Source organism: Theobroma cacao, chromosome 8, assembly GCF_053813885.1.
Source record: "Theobroma cacao isolate CCN51 chromosome 8, ASM5381388v1, whole genome shotgun sequence".
NCBI classification, from domain to species: domain Eukaryota; kingdom Viridiplantae; phylum Streptophyta; class Magnoliopsida; order Malvales; family Malvaceae; genus Theobroma; species Theobroma cacao.
The window spans coordinates 9,434,768-9,449,270 of record NC_142646.1 but is presented as its reverse complement, the minus strand read 5'-3'; the positions used below and the strand labels follow the sequence as shown (position 1 = coordinate 9,449,270).

At 33.8% G+C, this 14,503-nt stretch overlaps 2 protein-coding genes and 1 long non-coding RNA gene across 3 annotated transcripts; 2 read left to right on the top strand and 1 right to left on the bottom strand.

The window, feature by feature from the left end:
• Positions 1-1,074: 1,074 nt before the first annotated feature.
• LOC148761169 (uncharacterized) lies at positions 1,075-4,295 on the top strand. Its single transcript, XR_016028022.1, has 5 exons — positions 1,075-1,135; positions 1,294-1,358; positions 2,224-2,277; positions 3,596-3,676; positions 3,778-4,295. It is a non-coding gene; the product is annotated as an uncharacterized LOC148761169 (long non-coding RNA).
• Positions 4,296-5,178: 883 nt separating this feature from the next.
• LOC18592565 (PHD finger-containing protein 1-like) lies at positions 5,179-9,439 on the top strand. The gene is made up of 8 exons (XM_088809059.1): positions 5,179-5,190; positions 5,243-5,343; positions 5,519-5,579; positions 7,311-7,396; positions 7,727-8,383; positions 8,468-8,683; positions 8,767-8,891; positions 9,017-9,439. Exons 1-8 carry the CDS (start codon positions 5,179-5,181, stop codon positions 9,181-9,183), a joined length of 1,425 nt encoding a protein of 474 aa, XP_088665185.1. The 3' UTR covers positions 9,184-9,439.
• A 3,135-nt stretch (positions 9,440-12,574) lies between these two features.
• On the bottom strand, positions 12,575-13,846 carry LOC18592564 (VQ motif-containing protein). Its single transcript, XM_007019373.3, has one exon. The coding sequence runs from the start codon at positions 13,675-13,677 to the stop codon at positions 12,982-12,984; it is 696 nt and encodes a 231-aa protein (XP_007019435.3). The 5' UTR covers positions 13,678-13,846; the 3' UTR covers positions 12,575-12,981.
• Positions 13,847-14,503: the final 657 nt, after the last annotated feature.

The following is a 14,503-nucleotide window of genomic DNA, read 5'->3' as shown; positions in this document are numbered from 1 at the left end:
CTCCATCTCTCCAAGTCTTCACGAATTCTGATTGGGCAGGAAGTCCTAATGATAAGACCTCCACTTCTGTATTTATCATTTATCTTGGCGGTACTCCCGTCTCTTGGAGTTTAAAAAAACAAAAGGCGTTCGCTAGGTCTTCTTCAGAGGCTGAATATCGTGCTATATCAACCGCTGTTTCAGAGGCTACATGGATTCAATCTCTTCTTCACGAACTTCAACTAGTCCTACCTAGCTCTCCCTCTGTATACTGTGATAATTTAAGTGCCACCTACACTTGCAAAAATTCAGTTTTTCATACAAAGATGAAGCATTTGCAGTTAGATTTTTTTTTTGTCCGAGAAAAAGTGAGCTAGGGGTAACTTCATGTTCACCATATTCCCACAAAACATCAGTTAGCAGATGCTCTTACTAAACCATTATCTAAAGCAAGGTTTCACTTCCTTCTATCCAAGATTGGAGTCACTAATGGTGCCACCATCTTGCGGGGGCATATTAGTGTTGCAGATAAGCTCACCTCTGCTACAGCCACAGCAGATAAGCCAGCCATAGCAGATAAACCAGCCACAGCAGATAAGCTAGATAAGCTCACCTCTGTTACAGCCACAGTAGATAAGCCAGCCACAGCAGATAAGCTTAGTGTTGCAGATAAGCTCATCTTTGTTACAGTCACAGCAGATAAGCTCACCTCAACCATACGGGACAAGCATATTTAAATTTATAGATGAGATATGTTGACTTGTAATAACTATCTTATAAACTAGCATTATTATCTTTGTATTATAAATACATGAGTGAAATAGAAACAGCGGACAGTTTTTCCTTCATATTCAATATCTTGTATTGAATTTCTTTATCCTTGAAATGTGACACGTAGTTAAGTCGGCCGAGAAGATGCAGCCTCAGGGAAAGATCACCGAAGATACAGAAAAGAAAGGTATAATTTAATTTTCCTTAATTATATAACCATCCTGGCTTTGATTTCTGTTTGATTTTATCCTTTAGTCTCCGTTTGATTGTTGCTTTCATGCCAAAACAAAAAGCAGAAAATTAAAAATGATTGAGGTTTCTCTCACATATGAAATGCAGCTGAGCCAACCTGATGAAGAGATCATGACAGATAAACAAAACAAAGGTATTCCTTGATTGATTGATTATACAATCGATTAATCATCCTTTATCGAGCCCTCTCCTCCAATAATCTTTCTGTCTTTGGGAATTCAGTCTGTGTGTGGATATATTTATCACTAATTGTTGGTTTTCGCCGTTGTGTTGTTTCAACACTTTTAACAGTTGATGGTTGCAGCAGCAAGTCTATCACCGGTTTCTCCAGCTTGTCTGAGGTGTCCTACAAACAGGTACGTATCTCTTGTTGCTTTTACTTTGTCAAGTATAAAAATTGTTATGGCTAATTTGCCACCTTCCCATTTTCTACTCTTGAAAAAGTGGTATTTGTTGCATGGTTCAATATGATAAAAGAATCCCCATAGGAGAGACCATTAATCCAATTCTATATAAGCTTAACCTACCGCTCTTGTAAACTGCCTCTTATATTTGTTGAGTTTGGGTGTTCATTTTTTGGGCTGTGAAGATTGTCACATGATTTACTTTCCTATGTTTTCAAAGACCATAGTGTTGATGCTACTCTCTTTTCCCTACATCATGCTACTGCAGTGGTATCACGTAAACTTTTATGTGAGGAAACAACATGATGAGCAAAAAGCTTTTCTGCTAGACGTGCTTAAATGGCTAGCTGAAGTCCTTTTTCATGCATTTGTTTAAATTATATAAATTGAGCTATTTGCTATTAGAAAAGATTATAATATTATTCTTTCTTGGACAGTGATAAGTCCAAAATCCCTTCTATTTACCGATTCTGTGATATTCTTTCGTTTGTCGCTTTCATGACAGAGGAAGAGGCGGGTGGATTTACTGGTTTTTACCCTCTCTCTGCTCCCCATCTCCTCCTTTTCCTGCAAGGAAAATTTACCTGTGTTCAAGGTTGTTCCTTCTGTTTGTTTGGTTTTTTTTTTTTTTTTTACATAAAAAACAAGCCATGTATAGAAAGAAAATTAAGACTTTAGCAAAAATTAAGAAACAAAAACCTAGCATGGGTATGCCTTACTTGCTCTACAATTGTTTTTGAGGCTCTGGTTTTATCTTGTTTTCTGTTTTTTGCTCTACAAAAACTTAGCAGAAGATGTATATTAATGCATGTGGCAGGCAAAATGCTCTCACAGCGGAGTCAAGACAAAGAGAAATGGAGGTATAATGAAGGTATTCCTACTGTAACCTTGAATACTCCTAGGAGTGCTCCATGTCATTGATGCCTGAATTGTACTCCTTTAGGCTTTCTTGAGAATAAAAGATTGACTGCTGATCCCTCTGTTAAACATTACTATCGCTTATTACATTTAAGGTTTGAATGATCTTTGGATTGGAAACTTTCTATATTGTTAGGAGTTTTTTTGCCCTTTTTGTTTTTGGGTGTTCATAGATGTTGAAGTCCATGTTATGTAAGATTTATTACTCTTAGGTCTGCTCAGTCACTCGATTAAGCCTTGATCCAAACTAATTGGGTTTTAGTTCAAGAATTAGTTGTCTATGCTCCACTCAGTTAACCATGATTTAGTAGTTTATTGGTGAGTTCAAAGCATGATTTATTGGTTTTGGATTGTAACAAAACCATGGTCATTACCATCAAGCTATTTTCTTATTTGGATAATTGAGCTTTAACAAGACTTGTGTTCTAATGTCGCTGTCCGTTGCTCGTCATAAACTGATTTGGAGTCGGAAGTATCTGGGGAAGACCGGTCCTCGGGTATAATTTTCAAGCTCATGCTAGAAAATTTCTTGTTTTTGTTTTTTCATATCTATGTTGCTTATGTTTTTGTGGTTTTGGTAGTATTTCTACCTTTTAACCACCTTAGAACTCAGTGTGTTGTCTTTCATTGATTGATTCTTTTTTCGGTCATGTTATTTTACACCTTAACCGAGGATGATTGCAGCAGTGATTCCAATTACAGATCTGAGGCATATGCTCCTTTTGATGAATGTGGAAAAAGGGTTTGTGTAAAATGATTCTTTTTGTTTCTTCTTAATTTATGATGTGTAAATAGTTTTCTTTTTGGTATAAACGAGAGTCGTAAGCCTTGAACCTAAGATCTCTACCTAAATCCTAAACCCCAGCCTTGCCATTGAGTTAGGCCCAAGCAGCAAGGGGTAATTTGGCTAGTTGTCTTCCTTATTTTTGCTCTTGAGAAGTCGCTTTTATTGTCATCTCAACTTGGCAATAATAAAATTGCTTTTCACTATTTAGAAATTGGTTGTCAAATCTCAGACAGTGTCTTCGAGAACTTCTTTGAATCAGTAAATAGTTTGTGAAGGATTCATGGTTCATTGAGCTTCAGTAGAACTTCCAGCAGGTGCCTGGTAGTAATATTTGTTGGTTGGGTGTATTCTTTTGAGTTTGAAAGTTTTGGTTTTTCATATATGGGTAGTGAGAATTTTCACATGATATAGTTTTGCTTACATGTTTTTGAAGAGTATTTATCGACATGCAGTACTCTCATTTATGTACATTATGCAACTGTAGTGGTACAAAGTCGTCTTGGACCTTGGTAAATGATAAAGGACCTGCTGGTCAGGAAGCTTTGCTGCTAGCCACTCTTAATTGGTAAGTGGAAGCTTTTTTATTTTTTCCTTGATCATGTGTAAATGATATATTGAATTGTTTACTGTTGATTTATATTACAATTTTATGCTTTTTTTCAACAGTGATGAGTCTGAAATCCCTCTATTTATCCGTACTTTAGTATCGATCATATGTTTGAAGCTTAGATGACTGAGGAAGAGGTTGATAAAAGTTGAGTTTGTCGAGCCACCTATTGTTTTTGTGGAACTAACGTGATTAGTAGGAGTGTTTCCTGCAAGGCAAATGGAAGTGACAAAGAAGTACACATCTTGTTCTGATCAAAGCTTCACGGAAAGGAACGTTGCTGGTGTCAGACTTAAGCAAACTATTTTTACCTTTTGAAGAACTTTCACCCTTAGGGCCTATCGTTGGCATGTGAACTATAAGATATCTTCAAATTTTAAAGAAAAGACCCAATTTAACAATTTGTGTGCATATGATGCGATAGGATAGCACAAAAAGTTATAGTATGTTTAATGTATTGGTTATAGATTTGATACATGAAGCTTTAACTTTACATAGTTATTCATTCAACCTAGAAGTTGCTTAAGGAATAAACTCTTATACCATCTTCATCATCAGATAGATTTGAGTGAGACAGCTTTTGCTTATTTATGGCATTATTTAAATGGCCAGCAAATTTGAATGGAAGTGTTGCCATGTTGGGTAATGTGATAGGTGTTGTTAGTGTATATTGTTTTGCCAAATTGGCAAGAGTATGAAATAAATATGCTGAAAAGCTTAACAGAGAATCAGTATGATTTACACAAACTATTTGACGACTTCTACTTCCCTCAAAAACTTTTTTTCATCTCAATGGAAAACCCTTGTATCCCATCCAAGCGCACCGTAAAACGTTGGCGTGGAATAACATTAACGCAATCGAAGTGCCACACGCCTGGTTCCTCTCACTCCAATTGGCCCACGTGTCCCGCGCTTCTTCTCAAAAACATTGGCCTCTTCTATTTTATTCAAATCTCAAATTAAACAGAACAATTCTAGAAGGAACAATAAATTGACAGAAAAACTTAAACCCAGTAAGGCACAAACTGATGCTTCTGACACAACTGAACTGAAAAACAACCGTCTTACTACATTTTTCCAACCCTTTTCTGTTTCATAGTCGATAATAATTTTGGGGTTCTTTTTCCTCTTTTTTTTTTTCTTTTATTTGAAAAAGGGGAAATGTGTTCTTTACCTGAGAAACCCTAATTAGTTCATTTCTTTTGGCCCGGATTTCTCTCTCTCTCTCTCTCTTTATTTTTTGGTTCACTTCCTCCACGTAATTTAAGGGTTTTATGGTGGCTTCTTTAATCCATTCTCATTATGGTGAGTTTTTCTCTTCCTTCATTTTTTTTCTTTATATAAAGAAAGCTTTCTGTTTTGGTCCTTTTTTTTTCGTTTCTTTATTTGTTTCTTTATTTTTGTAATTGTTTTATAGTTTTGATCGAATGAGTGAAGATATTTAGTTGTTTTTGAATGAAATGGATGATTGGGTTTGTCTTAATTTCCTTTTTGTTTTATGGTTTTTACTGAGAATTACTTTAGAGGAAAAAGGTTGTTATTGGGGATGAAATTTGGAATTGTTTAATGATCTTTAATAGAAAAATTGCTAGTGCTACTGATCTTTTTAGTCATGTTTTGTTAGGGTAATGACAGGCTGTTAACACTTAGATATGTTTTGGATTTCCTTCTTGTGTCACTATGAGTATGCTTTAATGTTGATTAAACTGGAATTATGGTAGCAATATTGGAATGGGACCTTTGAATTCAGCTTTTATTGTCTAGGCTATGTGGTTCACAATTTTCTTTTGTCTTGTGAAGCATTTGGGAACATGAGTTGGGTGGTAGACTTTGCCTCTCCAACTTTGGATTCTTTCTAAAGGTGATTGAATGCGTTTTGAGAAGCTACGGGTTTAACTAGTTTGAAGTCAAATTTAAATTCTAGATACTTTTGTCTTTCAGGAACTGGCTGTTGAAAGTAATGCAAAATTTTCTCTATCATCCTGTAATAACCAGAATTTCTTTGTTATCGCTTTGTGAGGGACTGTCCATGTTCACATCACGAATATGCAATATGGCATTTGTTATTGCTTTGTGGCTCTATTTGTTTGCCTATCTGTCTGTCCATTTGTCCATCAATTTCTCTACCTATGTTATACAGTTTGTCATCATTTTGCTCCTTAAAACATTTGTTTGCCAAACCAAATATAACAGTACCCATCCCTCTCAACATTGTTAGTATTTTTAACATCTGGCCAATATTTTTAAAAGCATAAGTCTGTTGATACGGCAAAAGATATGGATGTGGAACCATGTTTTCCCCCTAATAATCCACCTTTGAAACATTTTTTATTGGTTGTTTATCTTCCTGGTCTTTGACATGTTATTTATTTTTTGTTGCTTGGAATATTTCCTCTTCACATTTTTTCAGTTTGGGCTGGAAGTTTCGGTGTAAATATTTGCTTTTGTAATAGCATTGCATCATGTTATTTTATATTTGCTTACTATTGCCTTTTCCATATCTAGGCTTTGCACAGGGTAAAGATGCCAAAGAATGAAATAAAATTAAACTATAATAGAAAAGTTGTAGGACTTTTAAACCATTCAAGTAATTTAATACTTCTTATTAGAAGGAGAGAATTATTGGTATGACAGAATATCAGTTTCGATAAAAAAAAAATGTTGACTTAAATAATTATAAATGAGGGAAAAATTTTGAATGGGAAACGCTTGGCTCTATTTAAAGGTTTTGAACAAATTCATTTCCCATCTTTTATTAGTGAGGATAATCAATGCTTTTATTAAACTATTATCTTGGCATTGTACTTGTTTATGATTGATTAAGTAGCTAGTTTACACCATGTAAGGTAATCCTTTCCCATCTTGTTATCCACCTCATGATTAGCATCTAGACTTGAATTTAAATAGAACTTTAATCTTCCTTTAGGTTCCTATGAAGTCATCAGTCATCTTTGAGTTTATTGTTTGCACCTCAAACCATTTGCTCGTATTAATTGTGACTATCTTTATTTTAATGCTCTGATATTTGTATGTTATGAATGAATATCATTGATTCTTTTGGTCTATTCAACATTTAAAATGCAGTAGTTTTTTGATGATTTTAAGATTTTATTTCATTGTTTATTGCATGCAAACCATAATGTCATGGCGGGTGATTTCTTTGTTGTTGTTTTAAATTTGTTTCCATTTTTTATCAAAGGCTAACAAATATTCTGTTCAATGATTAATAGATTTGGTGATTTGACATTTGCTTGCCTTTTTTGTCAAGTGTTTCTGGTTCTGCTGAATTACAAATTTTCGTACTTTTTAAAAGGCAAATGCTGGTGACCTAAATTCTGTTTGTCCTTAACATAAGCGAAGCGGGTTTTGCATTATAATTGGTGTGGAACCTAAATCTGCCCTTCTAAAATGTTCCTTTGATTCTTCTCCGTTGTCTGAATTTGTAATTTGACATCAGTTTGTTCTTCTCATAATGGATTTAGCGTCAGTGATGTGATTGATTTTGCTGTTTTTGAATCTTGAAGTAGAGTTTTATGGTGAATGATTTTAGCCTAGTTGGGCTGTCATAACTGTGTGCTTTTTGTCATTGCAGGTGACTGTATGCCAGACGTGTGGTGGCAGGGGCTTCTCTGTGGCGTTTATTTACTGTGATAAATGCCAAGCTTATGCTGTACACCGGTAAATGGCAACATTGCTGTTGTCTTGATACATAACATACTTGTTTTGGGAACATCAAACGGACTTGAAATTATTTCTTTATTATTTTTAGTGTTGAAGGCAGAGATTTACTATTTCGAATGGAATTGTTGCAAATTGGATGTGTAATTGAAATTATTGTACTAGTTTCACTCGGGAAACTCATTGCAAAAACCTTTTGTTAGATTTTGTATTACACCATTTACCATTTTTTTTCTTTTGCTTCAACAAGTTGACTATTGAATATACATTTGATTATTTTATATTTGTTTTCTCTAATTTTTGCCTTTATAATTATCTTTCCTCATCCAGTTATTGTTTAGATAAATTACCGGCAACTTTAGAGGAGTATGTTGTTTGGTTTTGTGTGGACTGTGAACCAAAGGTTGCAGAATTATCTACTCTCCAGCAGGCTCTCCCTGCGATTGGCTTTCAACTGAGATTGAAGGAGGGCAATCCTGTTAGAAAATTGAAGGGGGAGAATGACATAAAAGAATTAAAGAAGAACAAGAAGAATAATGAGAGTGAATACGACAGTGGCTCGTTGGCTATATCAGAGGTGCAAAGACAAAGTAGCCCCTCGCTTCTACGCCCTGAGAATCTTGAAAAAGACGAGACACTGAGAAGATCATTGGAAGTGGGTAGGCCTAGCTCTGATAAAGAGGCCAGACCTTTTGAAGCTGAAATCCTTTCTTCAAACACTTGTTCATCTTCAAGAGTATCAGATTGGGTTAACAGGGATGAGGAAGCTGAATCTGCCAGCATTAGAACATCTCTTGTAGCCATCAATGACCATTTAAATGTCATAGAGCATAGTCCTTTGGACCCTAGGCAGAGGCAACTGGATGGGGTGTATTCTGATGAAGCAGCTGACAATGTTAAAACTAAAACAACTCTTGTGGCTACAAGTAACCAAATCCCAAAACACTATTATGTGCCTGCACGGCCAATATTTGAACCAATATGGAGGTAAGATTTTTGTTTCCTTTTTATGTTTATGCCCATAGGTACATTGTTGGGTAGAAGTTCATGAGCATGATTGTTTCTTGACAGGGGAAGTTTCCGTCTCTATGATGAAAATCTTGCTGTTGGAATTGTAGCCCATCTGTCTAGCTTAGCATGCTTGAAAGTTTGTGAGATGGCAAAATGCTTACCTGAATCGCTTTTCTTAGAGTTGCTTCCAAGATGTGATGTGTGGCCAAAAGGCTTTAAGAAATGGGGGCCAAGTGAAGAAAGTATTGCTCTCTATTTCTTTCCAAATGATGAAAGGTGATACTTTTTTTAATTTTATGTCATCCTCCTTGTCTGTATTCCAGACTTTGTACCTTAATATGCTGATTTCATTTTTACAGGGACGTGAAGATTTTTTACAATCTAGTAGATAAGGTCATTGTCCGAGATCTTGGCATGAGAGCTGTAGTTCAAGATGTAGAACTCCTAGTTTTCACTTCTAACATATTGCCACTGCACCTTTGGAGTGAGTCTAAATATTCATACCTCATGTTTAATGAACATAAGTTTCTTCCAATTGGCATGAAGTTAGATTAATTGTGTTTGGGTTGGTGAGGCTGAGAAGGATTTAATCATTTAATTGATTTGCAGGGTTCCAGGAGAAGTTCTATCTGTGGGGGGTGTTTAGGGCAAAGCAAGCTTCACATTTAACAAATGTAGTTCATGGAGAGGAGAAAAACCCTTTGAAGGCTTTAACCTGTAATCCAAGGAGTCCTATTAGTCCTTTAAGCGACCGTGGGATTTCTATTTCTGGCTAAGGGAACTCTTTAAATTGCACATAAGTCTTGATTTAGGTTGTGAATGAATAGATGTTGGTTAGAATGACTGGGATCCAAACATGCATAGAACTAAAGGTGAGTAACTCTTTTGGATACCTTAAAAGATTTTCTTTTTCCTACTTTTTGGTCAATATTTGCTATTGCTACGCGAGTAATTCGATATCTCTTGTCTGAGCTTGTACAAATAACTAGTAAATTGAAAGAAAAAGAGTAGAGAATGTCTCCTCTCCAACAAGTAATTTTTTATTGCAGGAATCATACATCATACATGAATTTGATTTGTATGCATACATGCATACAGATATACATACGTGTATATTATTCTGAATATCTAGGATTAGTTGTATTTTGGGCCTTGGTGGGACTCACTTGTTAAAACTTGTGGCGGTGGGAATCTAAAAAATATGTAAATTTTCACAAGGTACTCACTTTTTCTTTCATTCATTGTGTTCATAGCCTTTCCAACTGCCGACCTAGTCAATGTATGTAATAATCGAAAATATAATTATTACTCTGTTGAATGTGAATAAAATTAATGAAAGAAAAAATGTGAAAATAACACTATTTTCAATTAATATGAATAAACCCGGATCAGATAGTGATAAAAGTCTTAAAGAAAACGATTTCAGTAATGATAAGCAGCCATTGTGGCGTGATAATTAGTGCTCCTGGCATTTTTACTATGATAAGTATCCTAGTAATGAATAATGACATAATTTCTTAAATAAAATATTTGCGCAGCTTTTCTCGACTTTGAAAGAAGGATGCAAGCAAAAATTTCCTCTTGAAAAAAAAAGAAGAAAAAGAAGGATGCAAGCATGCCCTAGGTTAACATGCACATTTATTGTTTACTTGTTACACCTATTGAAATTCAATCAGTCTTTGAGATCTATGATTAACCGACAAAGTTTCTAACTGCAATCTCTTTTTCATCATGTTATAGGTTTATTATATACACAAAAATATATAATTTTTTATATGAAAAACATGAATAATTCGACTTTTATATAGGTCTATTGTGTTTTAATTATTTATTTATTTAAAATCTTACTTTTTTCTTCACTCTTACATGTGTATAAAATGGGTTTACATGTGTCTTTCCTTTGCCCCTTTCCATCCTTTATGTTCATACGTGGCATTACATCATGAAAGAGTTTAAATTCCTTAGTTACCAAGGTCTAATTGAGACAGATCAAAATACCTTTTCTTAAAGCATCATTATAAATTAGGAAAAACTTGCATTCTTTGTTGTCTCAAATATATTATAGACTAAGCAAAATCTAACATTATTCTAATGGTAAGGAAAGGATTTTGAAATTTTTAAGTTTCAATTTTGTTTAATTTATATTCATATATTGATTTGTTTATGGGTTTCTTCTATTTGATATAATTATAATTTATTTCGAGTATTCTTTTTTTTTCATGATTTCTTGAAAATCTATATTTTTAAGCACAAAATCTAACTATTTATTTCCTAAAAATATTGGAAAATTGCATTACAATTGCATAGATATGTAGCTAGAAACAGTCAGCTTAGGGTGATTCAAGCAAAAACTTTAATATAACTAGTATTTAATTAGTTGAAATTAAATGAGCATGAGTGAGGGTTTTATATATTGGACGGCTGATTGCGTCTACCAATCATAATCAGTAAAGGAAACCAAATTAAAATTTCAATGAATTGATCCAATTGGATATTGAAAAAGTCTGGGCGACGATATGCGCCGTACATATAGAGTCGAGGTGCTCCCGTAATTTTTCTTCACCCTATAAATTAATTCAATATATTCTTTTGGGTGTGTTTAGGTTGATAAAAATTAAGCACACAGAGCACTGAAAATATATTTAAATATTAAAGCAGGAATATGTCTTGCCAACCAAAATATAACTTTTTAGCCCTTGATGGTTAAAGTTTTCAAATACTGATCAATAAAATAATGGAAACTGATCTTTGAAGGGATGGTTTTTTCTACTGAACGTGTCTCTTATGTAACTACTCTTATGAATCTTTTATGATTAAGGTGTTACATTTGACTTTTGTGATCCCTGGAAACAGCCCCAATCAAACTCCAATTCTAGAAATTAATTATTAGAATGATATGTAAATAATCTTGGTCTTCTAGGGCAAGCCCTTGCACTTGGATCCAAGGTTTTGTTTTGTTTTTGTAAGGTTGGCAACAGCAGCTTGAAACACTCATCTTATAATTAAATTTATCAATTCTCTTAAAATAATCAATTATCAATAATTTTTTCTATACCTTCTTCTGAAGAAATGTATTCATTTCCAATTGAACATTATTTTAACAAGTTAAGTGGTGGAATAGGAAACAAGGTCTGAATTTCTTTTAGATTAATATTATAAGTAAAAATTTCAATTGTAGACAAATAACTTTCATACGTATCACATATAACATCTACGGAATTAAGAGGTTAACGAACAAATCAACATAAAATTAGACTAAATTCACATACGATAGGACTTAAATTTAAGATCTAAAGATTTCAAGACCTCTTCCTTACCATTGAAAATAAGATGTAATTAAACTTGTTTTTATTGAACTTTGATTGAGCCAGCCACCCTAATATTGAAGCACTCTCCAATTTAATTTTTTTTGAATGAAAAGCAATCTTTGGGTAGAATATGTAAGAAATTGTTAATCCTGATTAAAAATTGAAACTTAGAGTAATAAATTGAAATTGACCAAATTTAGGGAGTATCACAGATTATCCAAAACTTGTACAGATAATAAATTAATAATCTCACCTTTCATGTATTTTGTTTGTGTATGAGGCATACTAGTTTCTATGTATGTGTACAAGTATAAAAGGGTTGATGGTGGGGGGATTAACATAATATATATATATTTTTTTTTTCATGAGTTTTTTGTTGGTTTTAATTTTAACATTTTTATTGATGATTTTCTTGACCAAAGAAAATTTTAAAAGCCTGCTTCTAATCAAATTGAAGGAACACTTATTCTTTAATAAATATTTATTTCTGTTCTTCAAAACTATTTTAATTTCCTTTTTTAATAGAATTTAAAACTGTTTTGTAGATTTATTTATTCGAACAGTAGTAGACCTTTTTTTTTTTTTTTAATTCTTGATTTCCAAAACTCTCTTTTTCTTAGAATACAAACTAACCCAAATGTGTACTTAAAAGCTGTTCTGCATTCTATGTCATTGATATTCTTTTCCCAGCCTAAGTTAAAGCAGGCTATTTATTGTGTATGAAAATGAGGATGGAAGTGAAGTAAAACATACTGCAATTTCGGTGCACTCATTTGATGACATTAATTCATATCTGCTAAGCTAAAACAAGTTAGATTTAAATTGAAATGTGGCATTCAAAGCTACATAAGAAAAGTAGTGATGCAAAAGCATATATATAAATAAGAAGAAAATGTACTGTTTATGCTTTCGAATTACATGGCCACTGCTGCTACATATGAGAGGGAAAAAATTGTATAAAAAAAAAAAGAAAAAAAAATGATGGGTATCCCTGGATTTATGAGGCAGAACTGCCCTACCATATGGCCCACCAAATTAACATCGGAAGGAGAATAAAAAGATAAGGCCATTAAGAAGTTTCCAACTAGCAAACCTACCAAAAAAAAACATCAAATTTCCACTTTAGTCCTCCACCCTCACCGTTCAAGTTGCAGAAAAATACAAACGCACAACTCTAACAAACATCTCCTTTTGTTTGCAAAACCCTATAAATCAAAGGGAAAAGAATTGCTATTTCTATTTCTTGCTAAGAGGAAATTTTTGTTTTTAAAGGTCAAAGAAGTTGTTGAAAAGATCTATGGATGGTGTACTAGGAGATGTTATATAAGGTAAAATATTAAAGCTTGAAGGGCTAGGCATGAAACTCCCTTCAATGAAATTCTTGTTACCATGCAGCACGGGACTCAAATCTTGGAAGAAATTGCTTGAGTTTGGATCAAATGGTGGTGAGAAGAAGTTGGGTGATATTGGAGGCAGTGAGGTTGGCCCTGGAGACAAAATCCCTGGAAAGAAACTTGTTCTTTCAACCCCATGATTCATCTCTACGCCTTGTACAAACCCAAAGTTTTCTTCGCTAATTTGTTGCTTCTTCCCTTCTGGTGACTTTGTCTTCTCTATAGTCGCGAATCTTGCCGCTGGTGAGATTGCAGCTCTGGTATCATGGAATGGATGACTGGATGTTGATGACGGAAGCGATGAAGATCCCGAAGACGCCGATGTTGAGCCTGTTAGGCGTTGAACTAGGTCCATGAAGTCGCTAGGGTTTGTATGGATCACCTTTGGTGACACAGTGTAGATGATTACCGGAGGCCTAATCTGTGCCGGTGGTTGTTGCACTGGTTGTGGTGCCAACGGAGGTTTCTTGATCTTGTAGGAGTCTTTACGGACCTTCAAAGGGGCCGGACGAGGACCTTGAAGTTCTTTCCTTGGCGATTTACTCGTAGGAAAATCTGATGAATCCATGTTGAATTTTAAATCAAGAAAATGAAATGAATAGGAGAGGACCAAGGAAACGGTGAGTGAACGATGAAGAAAAATTTAATAGCATTATTATTGTATTATCTTGCTATGAACAATAGGGGGACAAGAAGTATTTAAAGAGAGCAAGTCAATGGAAATAAAAGGGGATAATTTAATGTGGGAAGAAAAGATTTAGTAAGCTTTGGCTACTTGTGCTGTGATGTTTTAGGGGGAAAGGGAGGCCGGTTTCGTGGTGTTACGAATGTTTGAAATTGTCCAAGCTTTTTTAGGCCGAAGCGGAAGAGGTCATTTCCACGTCAGATACAACAATGGTGATGTAGCGTGTACGTGTAACCTCTTTTATATATATAGAGCAACTAATATATTAACAAAGAAATATATTAAACGCTTGAGACAGTCCACGCGCACAATATATTACACTGATTTAAAGTTCTTAGACATAATATTTTAAAAAAAAAGAATTTAAATAAATTTTTATTCTTTTATTATTATTAACCATGTTATCTTTATTTTATTTTAGATCAAATTAGATTTTATATATAATAATTAACAATTGACTAAAGTTAGTCAAAATATCATTTGATAATTTATACTAATATAACATATTGACACGTCATAATTGATGAAAATATGACATAATGATATATGAGCATAATATGATAAGTGATATTTTAACTAATGATAGTTAGTCCACTGTTAATTATGAGAACATGTTTAGTCTAAAATAGTAATATAAGAAATTAATTGCATACAATAAAATTTTTTTTAAATAATTAAAAATTTTTTAAAATATTATACCAAACTTTTA